The sequence below is a fragment of the Rhipicephalus sanguineus genome, chromosome 3 (assembly GCF_013339695.2).
Source record: "Rhipicephalus sanguineus isolate Rsan-2018 chromosome 3, BIME_Rsan_1.4, whole genome shotgun sequence".
Lineage (NCBI taxonomy): Eukaryota > Metazoa > Arthropoda > Arachnida > Ixodida > Ixodidae > Rhipicephalus > Rhipicephalus sanguineus.
The window spans coordinates 108,665,469-108,686,981 of record NC_051178.1 but is presented as its reverse complement, the minus strand read 5'-3'; the positions used below and the strand labels follow the sequence as shown (position 1 = coordinate 108,686,981).

Genomic DNA, 21,513 nt, shown 5'->3' with positions numbered 1-21,513 from the left:
GCTGAAAACGCTTACTTAACCCATATATGCCCAAACTCAGAAAAAATGACAAAACAAATATTTTTTCTCACAAAAGGTGTACATCTACCCTCAAAAGAAAGCACAAGATCTTTATTTACTGCCAGCTAAAAGCAACACTGTTTTTCAAGCCGTCCTATACATATAGGACACTGTGCATTAGGGGTGCTATGTGCGGGTGTGGTAAGCCTTGAAACATTCATTCCACGTGCACACCGACATTGCACTTCTTCCTCTCCATGACGTCTTTCCAGGGGCGTAGCCAGAAATTTTTTTCGGGGGGGGAGGGGAGGGTTCAACCATACTTTATGTATGTTCGTGCGTGCGTTTGTATGTGCGCCTGTATATTACGCAAGCAAAACTGAAAAATTTCGGGGGGGGGGGAGGGGTTTGAACCCCCAACCCCCCCAACCCCCCTGGCTACGCCCCTGCGTCTTTCATACAAAGCAAGTGTTTGCCCGGAGAAAGCGGTCGGCACGTGGCAGCATCAAAAGCAAGCAATGTCTAGGCTTGTACACGTTGAGAATGAGGCCTGCTTGATGTGCGCTAGTCATCAACTAAAGAAGTAGCGATGTTAGAGTGCATCAAAGAAGCGTCCTATATGTAGGACACTGGGCATATATGGGTTAAGCTCACGTTCTTCTTGCACATCACCTAACGATTCTCTACTGCTTCGTAATTGCAAGAATGCATTCGACAGCTTGGACAAGAAGACATCGGAGTTCTCACTTCTTAAAAGTTGACTTTCACTTTAAGCTGTGACGCGATTCTGAGGCTCCGCGTTCTACTGCGTTGTCTTCCCGCACGTAAAAGGATGACATTCTTTTCCACCGTGGCGTCGCTGAAGAGAGACCTGTGCAGGTTTTCAGGGATACCCTTTTTGCAATGTTATGAGGATTCATGTGCCAAGCTCACGATATGAGTCCTCAAAACACGTCGTTGTGTGGAAGTTTCGGAACAATTTTGACGAGCTCGAATTCCTTAACGTTCAGCCGATTCATGGTACACGAGAGTTTCTGCATTCCTTTTCCATTCGAATGCAGCTGCCGCGGTCGAGATTAAATCGGCCACCTCGAAATGTCATAACCACTCAGCTGCCACGTCGGGCAGTGTTGAAATGCTTCTGTTCAGGAAAAATACTTGTCCGAAAAAAAGGTCAGGTTGGCCCTGTGCGTACATACTAAAATTCGCCACTGTCTTCGCCATTCGTGCGAATTCCTGAAGCTATACGACCTGTGCGATGTGCAGAGCATTAAGCGAACGTCATTTAACGAAGAACACGACACGTGGGCTCGAAAGCCATCGCACCTTCCATAGACGGTGTACTAATTCCTAAGATGCGTCAATTATCCTCGATGTTCTGTTTCCTCGCCACCTTGTTTTCGTTTACATAATCTATTCGTTTTCTTCTGTTTCTAATATTGCGCAAGTACAGCAACGATATACAGATTAATAGACGATGTCCAGGTGTTCCTGCGTTCATGCTCTGCTCTCCGCAGGGTGCTGCGCTACCTTCTCGCACACATCTCCCGTTCGGAGAGGGAGTGCCGTCTGGTGGTGGCGACGCACAACGAGGACAGCATACGCACTGCAACCACACGGTACGGTACCGTCGAAGTGGTACTAGCAGTGGTATAGACTAATCATAGGTCGGCAAACTCACTCATGAGTCGACTTACTCAGGCTCACTCAGACTCAGATCGAGCCGTGAGTCTGAGTGAGTCCGTGTGAGTAATATTCTGGGAAGTTCGAGCCCGAGTGAGGCCGGTTGAGAAAAATTTGAGTATGAGTCCGAAAGAGTCCGGTTGTGGAAAACTTTGGTGAGTCTGAGTCCGAGTGAGCCCTAAGCGCAAAATAATAATAATAATAATATCTGGGGTTTTACGTCCCAAAACCAAGATATGTTGGCCAACATAAGCGTTTCATCCCACCTCCTTGACCCTGGCACATTTTGCGGCACGGACACAACTGACGTCGACGAGTGGCTCGTCTTATACGAGCGCGTCAGCAAGCACTACAGGTGGGATGAAACGCTTATGCTGGCCAACATCATTTTTTACCTAAGAGGCACAGCGCGTGCATGGTACGAGACGCATGAGGAAGACCTCACAAGTTGGGACGTGTGTAAGCAGAAGCTCCGTGACTTGTTAGGCCGCTCAGTTGCTCGTCAGATGGCAGCCAGGCAGGAACTCGCGTCGCGCGTTCAATCATCCACGGAGTCTTACGTCGCGTAGATCCAAGACGTCCTAGCCCTGTGCCGTAAGACTGACAAAGACATGACAGAGGTTGACAAGGTCAGCAACGTGTTGAAGGGCATAGCTGACGATGCCTTCAACATACTAATTTGTAAGAACTGTTCCACCGTTGACTCAATCATCACTGAATGTCGCCGGTTTGAGCAAGCTAAAAGCAGGAGGATTACTCAACGCTTCAACCGACTCCCGAACACCGCTGCGACTTCTTCCTGCGAAGATGCTGTGACGCCGCGTCCATTCGCGAATCCTACCAACATCACAAGGATTGTTCGCCAGGAGCTGGAAGCCATGGCCCCCGCAACTTATCAGCCCCCTGCGCAAGACAACTTGGCAACCATATCGCTTATTCAAGCCGTCGTGCGACAAGAGTTTGCCAACATGGGTGTCCTAGTTCCCCAAACCACCAGCCACACACCTCAGCCCCTGTGCACTCCCGCCCACAACGCTGAGCAACGCGCCGCCCCACTTGTTGCTGCTGCCACTTCGGTTCCACGCTTCCAACCACGCTACCGAAATCCATCAGAGTGGCGCACACCAGATGATCGGCCAATCTGCTTTTCTTGCTCTCGTGTTGGTCACATTTCCCGCCACTGCCGCAACAAATGGTATTCCCGACCAAGTTTTCCGAACGACCGTCCTCAAGATCGCGGACAGTATTCACCACCACGTTTTGCCGATGACCACCTTCAGGACCCTTCACCTCGCCGTTCATCTCTACGCTCCGAACCATCCTACGCTGACGTCGTCGCTCAGAGACACTGGTCCAGCCGCTCGCCGTCGCCTCAGAGTCGCCAGGCACGCTCCCCTCAACGCCGCCGCTCTCCATCGCCGGCTTATTCTGCACAGGTCTCGGGAAACTAGCGCATGCAGCTCCTGGAGGTGGCGCTGCATTGACAAATCGCACCGAAAAACCTCTACCGACCGCTAATTCCAGACGAAATTTACTTACTGTTCTCATCGATGGCCTGACCGTTACCGCTCTAATCGACACTGGCGCCCACATATCCGTCATGAGTTCTCATCTTCGATCCCGCCTGAAAAAAGTTCTCACACCCGCTCTGTCTCCTACAGTGCGAGTGGCCGACGGCAGCCGAACATCAGTCCTTGGTATGTGCACCGCCCGCGTCACCGTTGCCGGCCACCATACTTCAGTTCTCTTCGCAGTTCTCGACGCTTGCCCACACGATGTCATTCTTGGCATTGATTTCTTGACCACGCACTCGGCCCTCATCGCTTGTTCCGCCGGCACTTTACGGCTCGAGTTGCCCTTGTGTTCTGATGTCGCTTCTGCAAATCGCACACGTTTACGGTGCGTGGAGTGTCTACGGCTACCGCCTCAAGCTGCTATGTACGTCCATATGTCGCCGTTCCCACCAGTTCCTGATGGCGACTATCTGGTAGCTCCCCTCATTGACCTGACCCTTTCGCGCAACATCGCACTTCCGCATACTGTAGTGGGTGTTGCCAACAACAGGACGCTTCTCCCTATTCTAAACTTCTCTACGTCGACCCAAGTCCTTCCTGAAGGCATTGCCTTAGCAGAACTCTCAACGCTGGAGCAATGTACGGTTTCAGCTTTCACCCCTGACACCAAGACCGTAGCCGAGCCTGTCATAACCGCGCACAATAGGGCATTCTTGGACAAAATGATTGCCAGTGACCTGTTACCTTCTCAAGTTGAAGCACTACGCAGTGTTCTCTTTTCTTACCTCGACATTTTTGACATCGACGATCGTCCCCTGGGCCGCACACGCGTCATCGCCCACCGTATCGATACCGGCGACGCCAGTCCCCTTCACAAACGCCCTTACCGTGTGTCTCACTCGGAGCGCCAAATTATACAGAAGGAGGTAGAGAAAATGCTCGACAAAGACGTCATAGAGCCTTCCTCGAGTCCCTGGGCATCACCCGTGGTGCTTGTTAAAAAGAAGGACAACAGCTGGCGATTCTGCGTCGACTATCGCCATCTCAATCGAATCACCAAGAAGGACGTCTATCCTCTACCTCGAATTGATGATGCGCTCGACTGCCTCCATGGTGCCAAGTATTTCTCATCAATTGACCTTCGCTCTGGATACTGGCAAATTTCTGTCGATGACCGCGACCGCGAGAAGACAGCATTCATCACACCCGACGGCCTTTACCAATTTAAGGTCATGCCTTTTGGGTTGTGCAATGCTCCTGCAACTTTTGAACGCATGATGGACTCTCTCCTACGCGGTTTTAAATGGTCGACCTGCCTTTGCTATCTCGACGATGTCATTGTTTTCTCGCCCACCTTTGAAAGCCACCTTCCACGTCTGTCGGCCATTCTTGACGTTTTTCGCTGTGCTGGCCTCCAGCTTAATGCATCGAAGTGCACCTTTGGACGCCGTCAGATTAAACTACTTGGCCACCTTGTTGACGCTGCTGGTGTCCGACCCGACCCCGACAAAGTCCGCGCTGTCCGCGAATTCCCGGTTCCACGTTCCACACAAGAAGTCCGCAGCTTTCTGGGGCTCTGCTCGTACTTACGCCGTTTTGTCATCAACTTCGCGGAAATTGCTCGGCCACTCACGGATCTCCTCAGAAAGAACGTGGCTTTCTCCTGGGGTGACGACCAAGAACATTCCTTTGCGTCGCTGATTTCCGCACTCACATCACCACCTGTGTTGGCTCATTTCGACCCAGCCGCTCGAACAGAGCTTCGCACCGACGCAAGTGGCCATGGCATTGGTGCTATACTCGCTCAGATACAGAATGGCACAAACCGTGTGATAACGTACGCTAGCCGCCTTCTGTCACCGTCGGAACGGAATTATTCCATTACCGAGCAGGAGTGCCTAGCTCTCGTCTGGGCTATCGCGAAGTTCCGTCCGTAACTATACGGACGCCCGTTCCAAGTCATCATGGACCATCATGCGCTCTGCTGGCTGTCAACACTTAAGGATCCCACAGGAAGACTAGGCCGATGGGCATTACGATTGCAGGAGTACACGTTCTCGGTAGTGTACAAATCTGGCAAGTTGCACAGCGATGCCGACTGCTTATCACGACACCCTGTTGATCCACCCAACTCCACCGAGGTGGAAGCTGATGACTGCATCTTAGCCATCACTGACTTTCTGCAGGTGGTGGATGAACAACGCCGCGACCCATCGCTGCTCTCCATCATCGACCGCCTTCAATCCGGCGATACCGACCCCTCACTGAGCTCGTTCTTGCTTCAAGACAACGTTTTGTACCGCCGCAACTTACATCCCGATGGCGCGGAACTTTTACTCGTCGTCCCACGTCATCTGCGCGAGGACGTCCTGCAAGAACTTCACGACGCCCCAACTTCTGGACATTTAGGCGTATCCAGAACCTATGACCGCGCTCGACGACGGGTATTTTGGAAGGGCCTTTATCGTTCAGTTCGCCGCTACGTTGCAGCGTGTGACCTGTGCCAGCGCCGAAAAAAGCCTACAACTCTCCCCGCCGGACGCCTTCAACCTATTGAAGTCCCAGCCGAGCCGTTTTATCGAGTGGGGTTGGACTTGCTAGGTCCCTTCCCAACTTCGACAACAGGTAATAAGTGGATCGCAGTAGCTACGGATTATGCTACTCGGTATGCAATCACTCGAGCGCTACCGACCAGCTGCGCGACGGACGTTGCAGATTTCCTTCTTTACGACATCATTCTCCAGCATGGCGCTCCTCGTCACTTACTTACAGATCGTGGTCGCTGCTTCCTGTCTCGTGTGGTTGACGACTTACTTCGATCTTGTGCTGCTCGACACAACTTTACGACTTCTTACCACCCTCAGACTAACGGGCTTACCCAACGCCTCAACCGGACACTGACGGACATGCTTTCCATGTACGTTTCTGACGACCAGAGCGATTGGGACATTGCCCTCCCGTTCGTCACCTTCGCCTACAACTCGTCGCGTCATGAAACTGCCGGTTACTCACCCTTTTATCTTCTCTTTGGCCGTGATCCCTTACTACCTTTCGACACCCTGCTTCCGCCTGACCCACCATCTACCACTTCATACGCTCAAGATGCCATCACCCGTGCTCTCATCGCACGTACAGTAGCCCGCGCTCGGTTCTCGTCATCCCAGACTGCACAAAAGTCCCTCTATGATAGTCGACATAGGGATGCCAATTTTCCTCCGGGCTCTCTCGTTCTACTCTGGCTCCCATCTCGTCGTGTTGGCCTTTGCGAGAAGCTTCTGTCGCGATACGTTGGGCCCTACCGAGTCTTTCGCCAGGTGACACCTGTCACGTATGAGATTTCCTCGACCACAAACTCATCGACTGCTACGCCCAGAACTGACATCGTGCATGTTTCTCGCCTGAAGCCCTACAACGGTGAAACGCCCTTCTAACCATAAGAGGCACCGGGACGGTGCTTTGCCGGCCGGGGTAATGTCACGGGTATGGAAAGGTCACTCTGGCACGGGCGCGGCATTGATACTGGATGGATGAAGACGACGACGACGACGTTGTTGCTGTGGGTCAGGGTCTGGAGCTGCCTTTCGACCTGCGTTCCTGTGCACTGTGTGCAGTGTTAGCTCGGCCAGTTCTTGCCGAATAAATAATCCCCGTAACAATATGATTATGAGAGACGCCGTAGTGGAGGGCTCCGGAAATTTCGACCATCTGGTGTTCTTTAACGTGCACCTAAATCTAAGTACACGGGCCTCTACCATTTCGCCTCCATCGAAATGCGACCGCCGCGGCCGGGATCGAACCCGCGACCTTCGGGTCAGCAGCCGAGCACCATAACCGCTATACCACCGCGGCGGACTAAGCGCAAAATATATTTCGCGAGTGAGTCTGAGTGAGCTCCGCAATTTTTGCCGACAGATTGTCCTATCTTCTCAACTTCAGAGCAATACTATAAGCCTTATGTGAGCTCACGTTTATGCTCTCGTCTGATTACGTCTACAGTGCACTAGCGTTCTTACGCCAGCTCAATATTGATTGATCAGAGACGTGAGTTTCGACCCCCCCCCCCCCCCCCCCCCCCCCCCACGCCGCAAGCTTTTTCACAGGAAATCCTTCATAAAAATATCTCGTCTGAGTCATCTCTTTCAATAATAATGTCGTTACTGGATTGCAACCACTGATAACTCGTATTTGAAGGCACGAGATCAAAAGGCGTCAAGTAGAGCACCGATCATACGAGATGTAGCTAAAGTGCAGTGATACCACGGTCGAAAAAGCTAATTATGAGCTAACGGACTCATGCATCGACTCACTCAGACTCACTCAGACCCACATCGAGCCGTGGGTATGAGTCTGAATGAATCCGAGTGAGTAGTATTTTGGCGATTATGAGTCCGAGTAGGTCCGGTTCAGAAAAAAATTTAGTGAGTCTGAGTCCAAGTGAGTCCGGCTGAGAAAAACATCCGTGAGTCTGAGTCCGAGTGAGCACTAAGGGCAATATACAGGGTGTTTCAAGAAATGTGTCCAACCTGCTCAAAAAATCAGGAAAATGCAATATTTGCTCGGGGCTTTCAGAATTGCTTTTTCTGTAGCGGCAGGAATCTTAACGGAGTTAGGGACATCATTTAGGACAGTAGTTAAGAAAGTTACAGTAATGAACTTTTTAATTAGTGGAGTTAGGTGATTGTGTCAAATGGGAGAATTGAAGTTCTTCATGCGAGGAACCCATCCGAGCTTTGAGATTTCGAAAAAGCGTCTTCTAGTTATTGTTGTGGCGTAATGAAATTCAACCAAATGCAACGGCTTTCAACAACGAAAGCCATCGCATTCGGTTGAATTTCGTTACTTCGTAATTATTACTAGACTAATTATTACTATTACTAATTACTAGACTTATTACTAAATACTTGTCTAATATTACTATTACTAATTATTACTACCTAACTCCACTAATTAAAAAGTTAATTAATTTAACTTCCTTAATTACTGTCTCAAGTCATATCTCTAACCATCTTAAGATGGCTAGCGCTACAGAAAAATTCATTCACTCATTTTGGACGTCTCACAAGAATATGGCAGTTGCGTTATTCCATGTTTCTGTTTAGGTTTCGCCATTGAATTTGGTTGAATTTCATTACTTCGTAATTATTACTAGAAGCCACTTTTTCGAAATCTCAAAGTTGGGTTGGGTTTCTGGTATGAAGAACTTCAATTCTCCCATTTGACACAACCGCCCAACTCCACTAATTAAAAAGTTAATTAACTTAACTTTTTTAATTACAGTCCCAAATAGTTTCTTTAACCATCTTAAAATCCCTGCCACTACAGAAAAACCAATTCTGAAGGCAGCAATCAAATATCGCATTTTCCTGATTTTTTGAGAAGGTTGGACACATTTCTTGAAACACCCTGTATACTTCATGAGTGAGTCTGAGTGAGCTGCGCATTTTAGCCGATCTATAGATGAGTATAGTAGCAGAAACTTTATTTTTACCCTGGTCTATTATGGCAAGGGTGATTGGGTCCCCTGATCCAGGGCTCCACTGGCCTTTGCGGCTCCTGGCCTTGGTCCAGCACAGCAGATTCGTTTTCCCGTTCGTTAATAGGCATCCATAATGGGCACTTAACACGCACTGCAGGACTACTTCTCGCTTTTCTACCAAACAACCATCGTTCATTGTAAATCGAGTATCTCATATTTAATTTTAATTACTATGCTTACGCCATTGATTAGGTTACGCGTTTTATAATTACTATTGATTGTTTCCCTAACACTTGTAATAGCCCTTATTTTCGTCGCACGCTGTTCGCATAGAGTTAAAATTCGATCTAACGAGACCCGATATTACAGAATTCCCGATCTAACGAAGAGATTTCTATTCCACGGCAAATACCCATAGGGTTCCGTTTTATCATCAACTCGAATTAACGAACTAACTTCGCTACCAAACCCGATTTAGCGAAGTTTTTCTTGTCAAGGTTCAGTAAAAAAGCCGCGACCTTCTTATAATTCTGACAAAAAACGGAACGATGGATTTCCCTCATTTTGATGCAACACGCCAAGGGCGTGATTTCTTATCACTGATTCACTGCAACCTGCGCAGTATTACTAAAAACCTAGACTTGCTCTTAAGCTACATATCTCAACATACCTTTTCCTACGACATCATCGCGATATCGGAAACATGGCTTAGAAAGGGTGAAAAGATAAAAATACCTGGTTATACCATGTTATCGCAACCAAGAGAAAGCATAGCACGTGGCGGTGGTGTCGCGCTTTTTATACGGGACAACATAAGCTTCCATTATCTACCTGACTGTTCCTACAGCTGTCAAAGCGCTGAAACCCTCTTTGTGAAGCTTGAAAATGGCGCTGTTATAGGTGTGGTTTACCGTCCGCCAAACTCATGTGTTAACGATTTTATCTCTCTGATGGAAAGTGTTATTGACCCTATAGTATCTGTCCACAGTCCGATTATTATTTGTGGTGACATGAACATCGACCTGTCTAGAGATGCTTGCTACGACTATGTATTTTTTCTGCAATCTTTCAACCTTAAGAACGTGATTTCATCACCTACTCGAGTATGTGACAGGTCTTCGACGCTCATTGATCATATCTTATGCAATGTTGATCTTGATGTGCGGGCAGGTGTTTATGACACTGCAATAGCTGACCATTGCCCAACATATTTGTTTTTGCCTCGAGATTACATGACTCCTCTTCGCCAAACAAATTCTAAATACTGCACAAGGGTAAACTATTCACGCGTGCGTGAAATCCTGAACACTACGTGCTTTGGTAGCCTATACAGTGAAAACGTTCACGCGGAATGTCAAAACATTATAGACTGCATTACTCAAGCTATAGAAAAATCTCGGTACAATTCTAAGCACAACTATGACTACGCCATATGCCCCTGGATGAATGATAGCATACTGCTTTTAATAAAAAGGAAAGATTACTTTTACAATAAACTAAAACACAACAAAGCCAACAAGTATTATAGAGGCCAGTTTAAGTTTTTCCGAAACAAATCAGTTATGTTAATTCGGAAAGCAAAGAAGAATTACTACACCAACCTAATTAAGCGACAAAACGGTGATGGAAGGCAAATATGGAGAATTGTTAGAGATGTAGTAGGATTAGAAGATAAACGATATGTTACCCCAGAAAATGTATCTGTTCAGACTGCTAATGACTTTAATGATCATTTCTCAAGAATCGGTGTGAACATATACAAACAGTCTGCCCTAACAATTTCCACAACCAGGCTTGAAAGATCTATTGAATATGACTTTCAGTTTCGTGAAATAACACTTGATGAAGTAAAATCAATCGTAGGAAAGTTATCTGCAATTAAGGCATCTGGACCAGACGGTATTCAGGTTAGGATCCTGAAAAACAATATCGATATCTTGTGCAGGCCCCTTTGCCACGTGTTCAATCACGCAGTGAGCATGAACTGTTACCCAGACGTATTGAAAGTTGGTAAAGTCATTCCAGTGTACAAATCTGGTGACCCGAACCACCCGGGTAGTTATAGACCAATAACTATTCTCAGTACAGTGAACACCCTATTCGAAAAACTCATTGCATTACAACTAAATGCATTCTTTGAGAACAATAACATTATCTGCCCGCAGCAGCATGGTTTCATTGCAGGTAGATCTACTGCAACCGCCGTTTCAACACTTTCACAATTCATTAACACCGCTCTAAACAGGCAGGACGTTGCAGTATCAATATTTCTCGATGTAAGGAAGGCGTTCGACACAATCTGTCATGCTAGACTATTTGAAAAGTTAGAGTCTTATGGAGTCGTTGGAAACGCGCTTCAATTCATCCAGAGCTATTTCCACGCACGTAGACAGCAAGTTGTAATTGACAAACATTGCTCTACTTTTGCTGATGTCACATGCGGAGTACCACAGGGATCGGTTTTGGGTCCCATTTTCTTCTCTTTATACGTCAATGATCTACCGCTGGCTCTTAAGTTCACAAAAGTCCTAATGTATGCTGATGATACAGCATTACTTTACTCAGGTAACTCACTTCCTTCACTGCAAGACGTTATATCGAAAGAAATGACAATAATAAATAAGTGGTTTACAGAAATCAGGCTAGCCATAAATACTGAGAAAACTCAATACGTCGTATTTCACTCAAGCAGAAAAATAGTGAACTACAGCAGCCTTAATATTTCTCTGGCCAACCAAACTCTGAATAGGGTCGACTCATTCAAATACTTGGGAATTCTTTTTGACCATCACTTGCACTGGAGAGACCAGATCAATGCTGTGTGTAGAAAACTAGCTTTCAGCTGTTATGCACTGGTCCGTTCCCGCCAATATTTTCCTCGTTCTCTACTTCGTTGCATATATTTTTCTCTGTTTCATTCACACCTCGGCTACTGCTGTGAGGCCTGGGGCCTAACATACAAAACTTATTTAAGACCTATACTCCAGTTACAAAACGTGCTTTAAGAATAATAACACTCTCCCCGTTCATTACCCCAGTGGCACCCTATTCAATGATCTTCATATTCTCTCATTTACGGCGCTAAGAAATTATAAGGTAGCTTGCCTAGTTCACAAAATACTGTACACAAACTTTCCACTACCCAACACCATATTCAACTTCCCGCGTGCAAACACCAGACAAACAAGTCAGTTAAATTTAAATCTTCCTCCCTGTAACAACGTTTATGGCGAACGATTGCTAGAATTCTTCGGAGCTGTAACCTGGAACACTGTGCCTCTGGAAATAAAAACTACGCGTAACTTCAACCTTTCTTGCAAACGCTTTTTCTTGTCTAATGAATTGTAATCACCTTCCGTACGTAGATTGTACATCACTGAAACTTCCATATGTATAAAACCAATCATTTTTCATGACCAATCATGTGCGTTGCTAACTTTTATGTATTTTCTCTATTGGACCAGCTACTAGCCACGTAGGCTATTGATCCAAATATTATGTACGCATTTTTTGTATACATGTCTTAATAAACTCATTTTGATTTGATTTGATTTGATTTGACAGAGACGGGTTTTTCTTCGAGCACGCGCTGTAACGCTATATGGCATTAAAATATCTTGGCTCCCTAGTCGCGGCCTCAGCTTTTTTTAACGAGGCTGCACTCCGCACTCATGCACGGAACAACGCACTTGGCAGTTAGTATAGTTCTCTTACCTACCGGATGGTGCTAGGGGCAGCGGTGGTTGCTTTCATTACTTAGTTGTTTATGCGACAGATAGCACAGATACTATCCTCGAAATTTTCTCGCTCGGCCTCCTCGCGCAATCACTGCATTCGTTCTCTGCGTCTTCGCATGTTGGTAGCCTGTCACAGCCCCACGTGACCGTCTACCTGGCCTGCATCGCCCGGACATGGTGCCCCCTATGACCAGGTGACATGGGAGCCTCCTGTCGGGGCCGTTTTAGGGCCGTTCTCGCGAACTTTTCGCACGCGCAGGCGTGGGTTGGCGGCTAAAACAATGCCGTGGTACCTTTCGGGTGTCGCTACGTTATATTTTTAGATTTCGGAGGGCCGAAAAATCCCTTTCTCGATTTTACGAACTTCCCGATTTAACGAAATAATTTGAGCGCTGTCATAACTTAGCTAAATCAACTGTATTTCAGTTTTGAATACACTTTATTTTATTACATCTTCATACTTTGCATTCCTTCCTCCTCCGCCCTTCGTTTTTACTTAGGATAATTTGCAGAAAATACACAATGTCACGCGTCACCTACTAATATTAGGGCGTCTTAATAGTCGTTTATTGCATGCAGCTTATAATGGTCTAATCCCACCCAGCAACCTCTTTCTTATTCGCTCTTTTTTCCATTGTTCTAATCTTTGCTCGTTATGTTGCACTCGCGAGCCTAGAATTCACCGCAAGTTATATGGACGGGCCTGGGATATACCGCAAATACAGCTATATAAATTCGGGCATCTATGAGTGTGCTGTAGTATGCTATGCGTCGCAATTTCATTAGGCTGAGGACCACAAGATGCTGGGTAGGTGACCCAACGAAATTTTCGTACTGTGAGCATGTTTTCGTTGAACAGTTGTACATTTCTTTTAAATGTCAGTCTGCCACAGCAGGCACGTTATGCTTTGACCTGCGTTTTTTTTTCTTCCTAGAATGCAGGAGCTGGGTCTGGCTGTCAACGACAAAAGGATCAGCTTTGGACAGCTACTGGGCATGTACGATCACATCACTTTCCCACTAGGTGGGTAACGAGCAAACGCTTGAATTCTAAGTGCACACGTCATTGTTAAACGAAAAATGTCACAGTTTCGCCGCAAGGGTGGAGGGATGAATGCGATAGCAACAAATTGGAATATTATATGAAAAAAAAGTGTAACAATTGGCGTAGTTCTAAATACTGCGCTGAATGCAGCTCCACTACTTTGAAACACGAGGAAGTGCGTAGCAGGGGCACCCAGCGATTCTCATTCGTAGGGCAGAAAGTGCGAGGTATTGTTTGGCCCAAAGAAGCGTCGCAGCCTGCTCCGTTAACCAAACCGCCGATGGCGTCAGTGTTTGAAGTAAGCATGTACGGTTTCCCCAGCGCGAGCAGAATCTTGTTAGAGATATTCGCAAACTTGGTTTGCGACATGTGCGCTACTTTTGCTGCGCTCTATCGAGTTCCTGCTTGTTGCGCCACTTGCCGTCTGCAGCGAGTCCCGTCAGGTTAGTCAGGTTGTTTCCCAATTCAGATGTAGCGCCGTAGAAGAGCCGGTGGGAGGAGCAATCGCTTGCTTAGGCGGTGGCGCCGTCTCTTGCGCAGCACCAGAGTCAGCCGCATGCTTCCGAAACGTTTTTAGCAATTGTAAGTTAATTATCGCGAAGGCTCCCTGGTTATTTCTGTCAAATATGTTATTTTAAACCTTCTCCGTTTATTTTAACCCGGTTCATCGCACTGCTAGCAATATTTTAGACCTGTATTGAGCGCTTGATTGTGAGCGTGACCACGCCACACGAGATCTATAGATGGACGACAAGCCCGGCCATTAAAGTGCTACGCACTTAATAAGGCTAGCAGCTGACTCTGTATCATCCAACCCGGCGTAAGTCAGCAAAATGCCGGCGTGAGGAAACAGCTGCGGCTGCAGCGAGCGAAGTGATCTTCGTACTGCCCATCACTTCATCGCAAACCGAGCGGTGAGAACAACACGTACAAAGCTATGAGCCGTCTGCTGATCAATGCAACTATAAAGTACGCTACCGCGCCCGGTCAAGCAAAGTATGGTGTTTTTCGGAGCCACACAGCTGCCCCTCCGGTCCCTCTCCATGCACCTTTCGCTCTACGAAAGACGGCCGGCGCGTTCCACCTCTGCTAGAGCCGCTATCTTCGACATCAATCGCGCGCTTTTACTCGCACATAGAATATACGACGAGCGGGCCGACGTTATCGATTTGTACTTTATACGGAGCATGGCGACGACGGCAGAAATGTTCCTGGAGTGTCCATATAATCGCTCTCGCAATAAAATCTATAGGCGTGACGTTAGCGAACAGGAAGACAGAGATGTGGATGAGAGTTCAAGCGGGGATAGTTGACATTCTAGCTTCATTCGAAGAAATGAAGTTGATCAGCAGTCGTAATGCGTAGTGCAGAAGCGAGTGATCTGTTAGGTCTCGCTTCCACAACGTATCCAGCAAAGTGCGATGTTGGTCTAGTTGGTTCGTTGTTTTAAGATGCGGTTCCGGCGGAAGGTGAAACACTTTAAAACAAAGAACCAACTAGCCCAACATCGCATTAGCGATCTTTCTGTCCCTCGTTCCTTTGCGTTGTGTGTGTGTGTGCGAGTGTGTGTGTGCGTTTGTGAGGTGTGCGTGCGAGTGTGCGTGCGTGCGTGTGTGTGTGTGTGTGTTTGTGTGTGTGTGTGTACGAGTGTGCGTGTGTGCATGTGTGTGTGTTTACCATGCGCCACAACCGCATCTGAAAGGCCAGAGGTAAGAAAAGCAGTCGGGGACGTCAGAATATGTAGACCAGGGGTCTCAAACTCACCTCAGGTAGCGGACCGCAGTCACGAAATTTAGTCTCCCGATGGGCCGGCCCAGTGAAGAAGGTTGGAGAGGGGGGTAGGTTGAACGAAATGTCAGCTAACGTTGCCATTTGAAAGGAGGTCTTTCCCATATGTCATATATGGGTCTTTACTGAAGGGGATTTGAGGTCAGGCTTCGAGAAAGATATCGATACTGATCTCCACATCGATTGAAATCTGGACGCCGATTCTGAAATATGGAGTTTTTGTTCCGCGGTTACGTTTCAACACATGGTGACCCATGTGGTGCCTTACGAAAGATATGCTTGAGGCCAGTCTCGTGTTATCATTTACTTATTACGAAAAAAAATTCGGCAGATCCCATGTGCCGTTGTAGTCGACGTTATGCGAAGCATGCGGAGGGAAGGTGACTGTGGCGTACCTTTTTTTTACTGAGCGACACGTTAAAAATGACGCTAAAGGTTTGCATAAATTTTATACGCACACATATATATGTTGAAGAGCCGCATATGTGTTATATATTCAGTTGTTTACGGTTGGGTAACGCTGCCCATGGCAACGTGGGTATTACCAAGACCAGAAGCGGTAAGCTGATATGTAGTGCTTATACGTGTCCCGAGAACGCACGCACGTATCACGAACCCGTGCGCATGTATGCAAGAAGTTCTTGACAGTTCTTGAACAAGGGCATCATCACCGTGATCAGTGAGCATCAGCAGCTGGTCATGACTTGTTATCGGATCCGGTCGTGATCGCGGAGACGAGGGTTTCATGTGTAGTGATAGTGAAGTATGAGGTACAGTATAGCTGTTGGAAATCGCGGATGCCTCGGTAACTTCGTCGACAAATTGTCTGTCGATAGAGCCGGCGTCATGTCGGAACCTGAAGTCACCCTTCGCGTTGGTGAGGTATAGGCCGTCGAGGCTGGTAGGCCTGAATAGTGCTACGTAGACCAACATCAGTGGATGGTGTTTGTCGTATTCGTAGACTACCTGGACGTATGTGCCCTACGTAGCCTAGTCTACAAAGCGGCTGTCAATCAATCTGGCATCATCCTCGCTCTGCATGAGGCCATCGCCCAACCTCGTAAGAAATGAAGAGGACACTGTGTCGTTCTGGTGGACGAAGTGCACTGTACGGTGCGGTGATGTGGATATCATATGTAACTTTCATTAATGTATTCCTCAGGGGTCGAGCAACACTTCAACATAGCGTGCTGAATCATAGGAACACAGACGTAATGTTTATTAGACTGCTATAAAATCGGAGCCACCACTGGAACCACAGACGTTAATCTGATATGACGCCTGTATCGTAGAAGTACACATTGTAGGAACATCATGTAGTGTTTATTGCGTTCTTGTAAAATTAGGTAGCCAGCACCACAACCACAATTGACGTTGCACCGATATTACGCCTGCGTAGGCTGTTTTTCCAAACCAGTTTATAGACCTGCCGTGGCTCATTGGCAGAATACCTTATTGCCACGCAGAATGCTTGGGTTCGATTCCTGCTGGGATCCTAATTTTCATTCTTTCCATTCTTTGAGTCAACGCTGCCGATGTTGGTGTCCTTAACGCTCTAGCATTTAAGTAGTTACCAAAGTCTGTTCTCGCCGTTCCTGGGTAGATATAAACTGTCAATCACCTGTGGCGCATACCCGTACACCGCGGCCCGTGGTAAACGGGTATTTGCCACACGTGTCTAGTGGAAAGGGTTTGACGACGTACGCGACAGGATTTTAACGTTATTCATGTCGTGACTAGCAATCATATTCGTCAAATCCTCTTACCCTCCCATGCGCATTTTGGTCTACACCAAGTTAAGGAGGCGATCATGAGAGCACCCAGACGTAGGCGGCTAGATAGATAGATAGATAGATAGATAGATAGATAGATAGATAGATAGATAGATAGATAGATAGATAGATAGATAGATAGATAGATAGATAGAAACGCTCAAAGTGCCAGAGGTTCGCTAAGAAATGCTTCGCATTTAAAAGAAATATGGGGCGAAGACAGTCACTAGCGGGCCGGGCTGTGTGTTTGAGACCCCTTATTTAGACGATGTGATGAAGTGTGGCAAGCATGGCATGTCTTTTACAATCCGGATTAACATTCTTGTGCCCGTTTATGTACACTTTATTTTTTTTTTTTTTGCTAATAGGCACCGTCCACTGACCAGAGGGAGCTAGGTTGCTCGCACTGGCCCGTGCCAAGTTCGCTGACATTGGCCGTTAGGGGCATCAGTAAACAGCCGCGCGAACGCGTCCCTCGTGTAGCCCGGCCACAGTCCGCCCACTAATGCAGGGAGGGAGACGCGCGCAACGCGTTCCATTTTGACCGGCCCCGTCTCAAAGTTGCTTTTTTTAACCGCTATGCTGTGCGTTGTGGCGCTGCAGTCACACGGGAAAACTCGACTGCACGGTGCCTATATGCAGCTGCCCGCGGATACAACGTGTACAAGTCGATCCCGTACGGCCCGCTGACGGATCTGCTTCTGTACTTGGCGCGACGGGCCAGCGAGAACCGGTCCGTGCTGAGCAGCCCCGTCGTCGAGAGGCGCATGCTGGCCTCCGAGATACGCCGCCGACTGACGGCGTCCTGGAAGAGGCCCCTGGAACAGGCGCATGACTGACTTGGGCGCCGTACGGGACGCCGAGGCTGACAGGGACGCGCCGCGTGTCAAGAGATATGATGTCAGAGCGTTGCCCTCGGCCACGAAACGATAACTCTCGGCTTATTCAGCGCGACGTTTGATAGTGGCCAACTGCTCCGAGCGGTGGGATCAGTCAAACATGCTATCTCTTCCTGCTCAAAATGAGGCTAAATTAAGCTTCTTGGTACTTGCACATAATCAAAGAGTACAATGCAGGGGCGAGTGTAACTGAAAGGAATCGCCACGTGCGAACCCTTAGCGCTAGTCGCGCATATTTGTTATCCTGTGTTGGAATGAGCTGCACTGTATTTGGCTTGTAGATTCGAAAAACTCGTCCATCCATCTGTGCAAGTGGCATGAGCTACTCACAGCTTATACACACAGTGGATAGGTGTGCCGCGACGCGCGAATTTCAGTTCCTACGGATTCCATAACCTGCCACTCGGACATTATGTTAAAATTGTAGTACTTTAGTGTCTATGAATTATGTTAAATGCGAGGCATTCATTTGTCTAGCAAATTTCATCATATAAGCTCCATTATTAAGATTAATTTAATTTCCCAAAACTTTATTTCCAAGAGTCCTGAAGCCCGGTCTTTTCAGACCGAGGCGGGCGGCGTCCACGTCGGCACCGTCAGGCCGAGCCCTGTGGCGCCATCGTGGACCCTCTGGACAGCCCGTAGTTGATCTTGATACGAAGAGCTTGACACCATCTTCTGCCGGTGGAGTCATTTGTCTTCCGGGTCGGGGAGAGTCGCGGGACAGCCCGCCAGTATATGCCTGATTTCAATGATGCCATCGCACGCACCACCTTTTGCAATTTCAGTTTCGGGGTCAATTTTATTTACAAAATACGGAGTGGTGTATGTCCCGGTTTGCAGTAAACGTAGCGTGACTGCCTGAGCCCTGTTGAACTTTGCGTGCGGCGTTCTTTTTCTTCTTTTTGTACCATACTTTAGTTTAGAAAAATCATTTTAACACAAATATAACCAGAATTGAGTCGTTTTTATCAGTCCCCTGCATTCTTCGCGTCAAGGAAATAATATATAACGAAGAACGAAGCTCCGCCCCCTCATATATAGCCTAGGGCAGCACTCGGCTGTTATGACGTCACCGTGGCGTAAGGCCGATTTCATTTTAAATATTTGCGTATTCCATTATTCTTAGTACCGTTGTATGCGATACCTCGTTAAATGGAAGTTCGCAGTCATTTATTATAATTTCTTTTTTTTTTATGTCGCAGCGGTGCACGTGCGCAGTGACTTCGTTTGTTAACTGACCATGAGGACATGCTAGAAAAGTAAGACCCTTTCGAGGCTTGTAGTTTCAAACACCCTGCTTTAGAAAGCGTACTAAACACACAAAGAAAATGGTGAGAAGCTAAGCGACCTACATATAAACAAATGCTATATCGCCAGATAAAACGGCTAGGAAAATGATAGCCACATTAAGAAAATCAATAACGCGAGCTCGATGCCTACGGCACTATTTTATGCATGAAGTCCTCGTTCGCAAAAAACCGTTACGTGATCGAGTCGTCCCGGCACGCACAATTTCGATGTCTTCAGTTGGAGAAACTCGCAGCAGGAATAGAAGTTATACCGTTTACTCCCAAACATGCTCTGATCCTGGCTATGAGCGGGTGCTCCTGCATCGATTAGAGAGGATCGATATCGATTTGTGTCTAGACAAAAAGAAAAAGAAATCATCCAGAGTTCAAAGACTGGAAAGCGACGAATCGTTGGCGTGTGCGATGTATACGTAAGTTAAACGAGCCATCGCTATTGCCCCATCTGAAGTTTCTAAATCGTTTATTGAATAGTGTTGCCGCGTTCGATGCCTGGTTTTCTTTTTTGCAGCTCTGAAATATGGCAGACAAAACTTGAACGCGATCACCAAACGCGGTTTCCTAATACTTAATGGAGTGCTTAGGTTTCTTTCACAAAGGGGTTAAGCAGAAAAAAAAACACGTACAGCTAAAGAAAAAAAAAGGAAATCGTTCAGTTGAAGTAATGTTTCCGAAGAACACACGCGACGCCACAGAAAACAGTGAATAAATAAAGGGTGCAAATACCATAGCTGAAAGAATCTGTGGCCACCAAGGAGGCGTAAGTCCGTCGGCGCTTCTGAATGTATGCATCGCTAAGCAAGCAGTCGTTGACAACTTTCGAGGTGGCTTCTGTCGGAATCGAGAATAGTACCGAAGAACATGCAGGATATGGCGGAATCGAAGGAAAGGTTCGGACGTCATGAATACTGAAGTAATCATACTTGGATTTCTTTTTCTTTTCATGCACTTGCAAGGCGAGTGCACTTTCATTAGAAAGGAAGTAAGAACACTCTTTGGGAACTTACTCGGAAAGAAGCAGAAAATACGCACTTTTTTAATTTTTTGTAGGCGCGTGCTCTCGAGTAGCAGCAACTGCTGCTCCAATTCTTCACAAAACTTCTTCAAGGTGGCCACGTGCCAATGGCGAAGACAACACACACCGGCGCATGAAATAATAAACGTTTATTTTTTTCTCTCTTCCTCTATCTGTCTCTCTCTCAACACGAAAGAACGTAGGAACGTTTTTACATCGAGGAAGGGTTCGGGAGCGCTCGCACTACTCAAGCTAACAAATGGCTTAATAACGGGTTTACCCTTGTAGCACTGTGCCTTCGCGCGCGCTATTACGCAAGAGAAACCTTGCCAATAACGGTCTGCGTAACGTATTCGCAACTGTTTGTAAGACCGGATATTAGCCAATCACGTCTCTGGACATATCATTGCCGGATGCAGCCATACAGTGCCAGGCAACAAGTGCGGACGAATGGCTTTGTAGGTGGGTTACATGCGTCTTGTCTAGACGAAAGCGCAACGCCCAAAAGAGACCTTCGTGGATAGTAAGTGCTACAGGGACCACAACTCACTCAAGGTTGATAACTAATCATAGCCGGAGAGCTTGAACGCCCAGTATGACTGTGACGACGCAAGCTTCCGCTGTGCTCATCCTAGTGCTGGCGGCGACGTCCGGCGAGATGGACCCTCTGCTTCGAGAAGTCGTGAACGCTGCCGCCGTTGACGAACACCGCGTCGCTCTGCTCTGCTCCGTAGAAAACGCCATGCAGCTGGGCAAGTTCGGTGAAAATTTTTCGTTTGCGTACACCTCCTGGACTTGCAGTAATGGTCCATGCTACGATTCTTTCCTCAAGTACGTTGCTCAGAACAATGTATTCGCCAGGCCAGCGTTGGTCCTCTACTTACGCCACGACTCAGGGCCCGAGGGCTTCTTGAATGACGTTGATCGGTTTCAAAAGTACCACGCTAACGTGCAGTGGGTATTTCCAGTGCGCGAACACGAAGACCTGCTAGGAAGGTTAACACTCCCGTGTCAGGTGGTTACTGTGACCGCTGAGGAGATCAACGTGCCCCACGACAGCTACAGGTCCTGCAATGAACGTCGAATCTTCAGGAAGGTGGACACGCATTTGCTAAGTGGTCGAGCACTCCCGAGAGGAACGTATCCAAAGAACGAAAACATAACGTGCGCTCTATTTGATGAGCCAAGTCACAATTGCTGCAGCAGCTACGAAGGCTTCTATTTGGTCCACGCCATCGTAGAGGCATACTTAGCCCTGAACAACACGGTACGTA

General features: G+C 47.5%; 1 protein-coding gene across 1 annotated transcript in view; it reads left to right on the top strand.

The window, feature by feature from the left end:
* The window catches only part of LOC119386917 (hydroxyproline dehydrogenase), a 29,447-nt gene extending 9,067 nt beyond the window's left edge, over nucleotides 1–20,380 (top strand). The window contains exons 8-10 of the mRNA XM_037654204.2: nucleotides 1,518–1,619; nucleotides 13,346–13,434; nucleotides 17,658–20,380. Of these exons, the coding sequence (XP_037510132.1) occupies nucleotides 1,518–1,619; nucleotides 13,346–13,434; nucleotides 17,658–17,854 (388 nt within the window). The 3' untranslated portion in view covers nucleotides 17,855–20,380. The remainder of the gene's footprint in view (nucleotides 1–1,517; nucleotides 1,620–13,345; nucleotides 13,435–17,657) is intronic.
* Nucleotides 20,381–21,513: the final 1,133 nt, after the last annotated feature.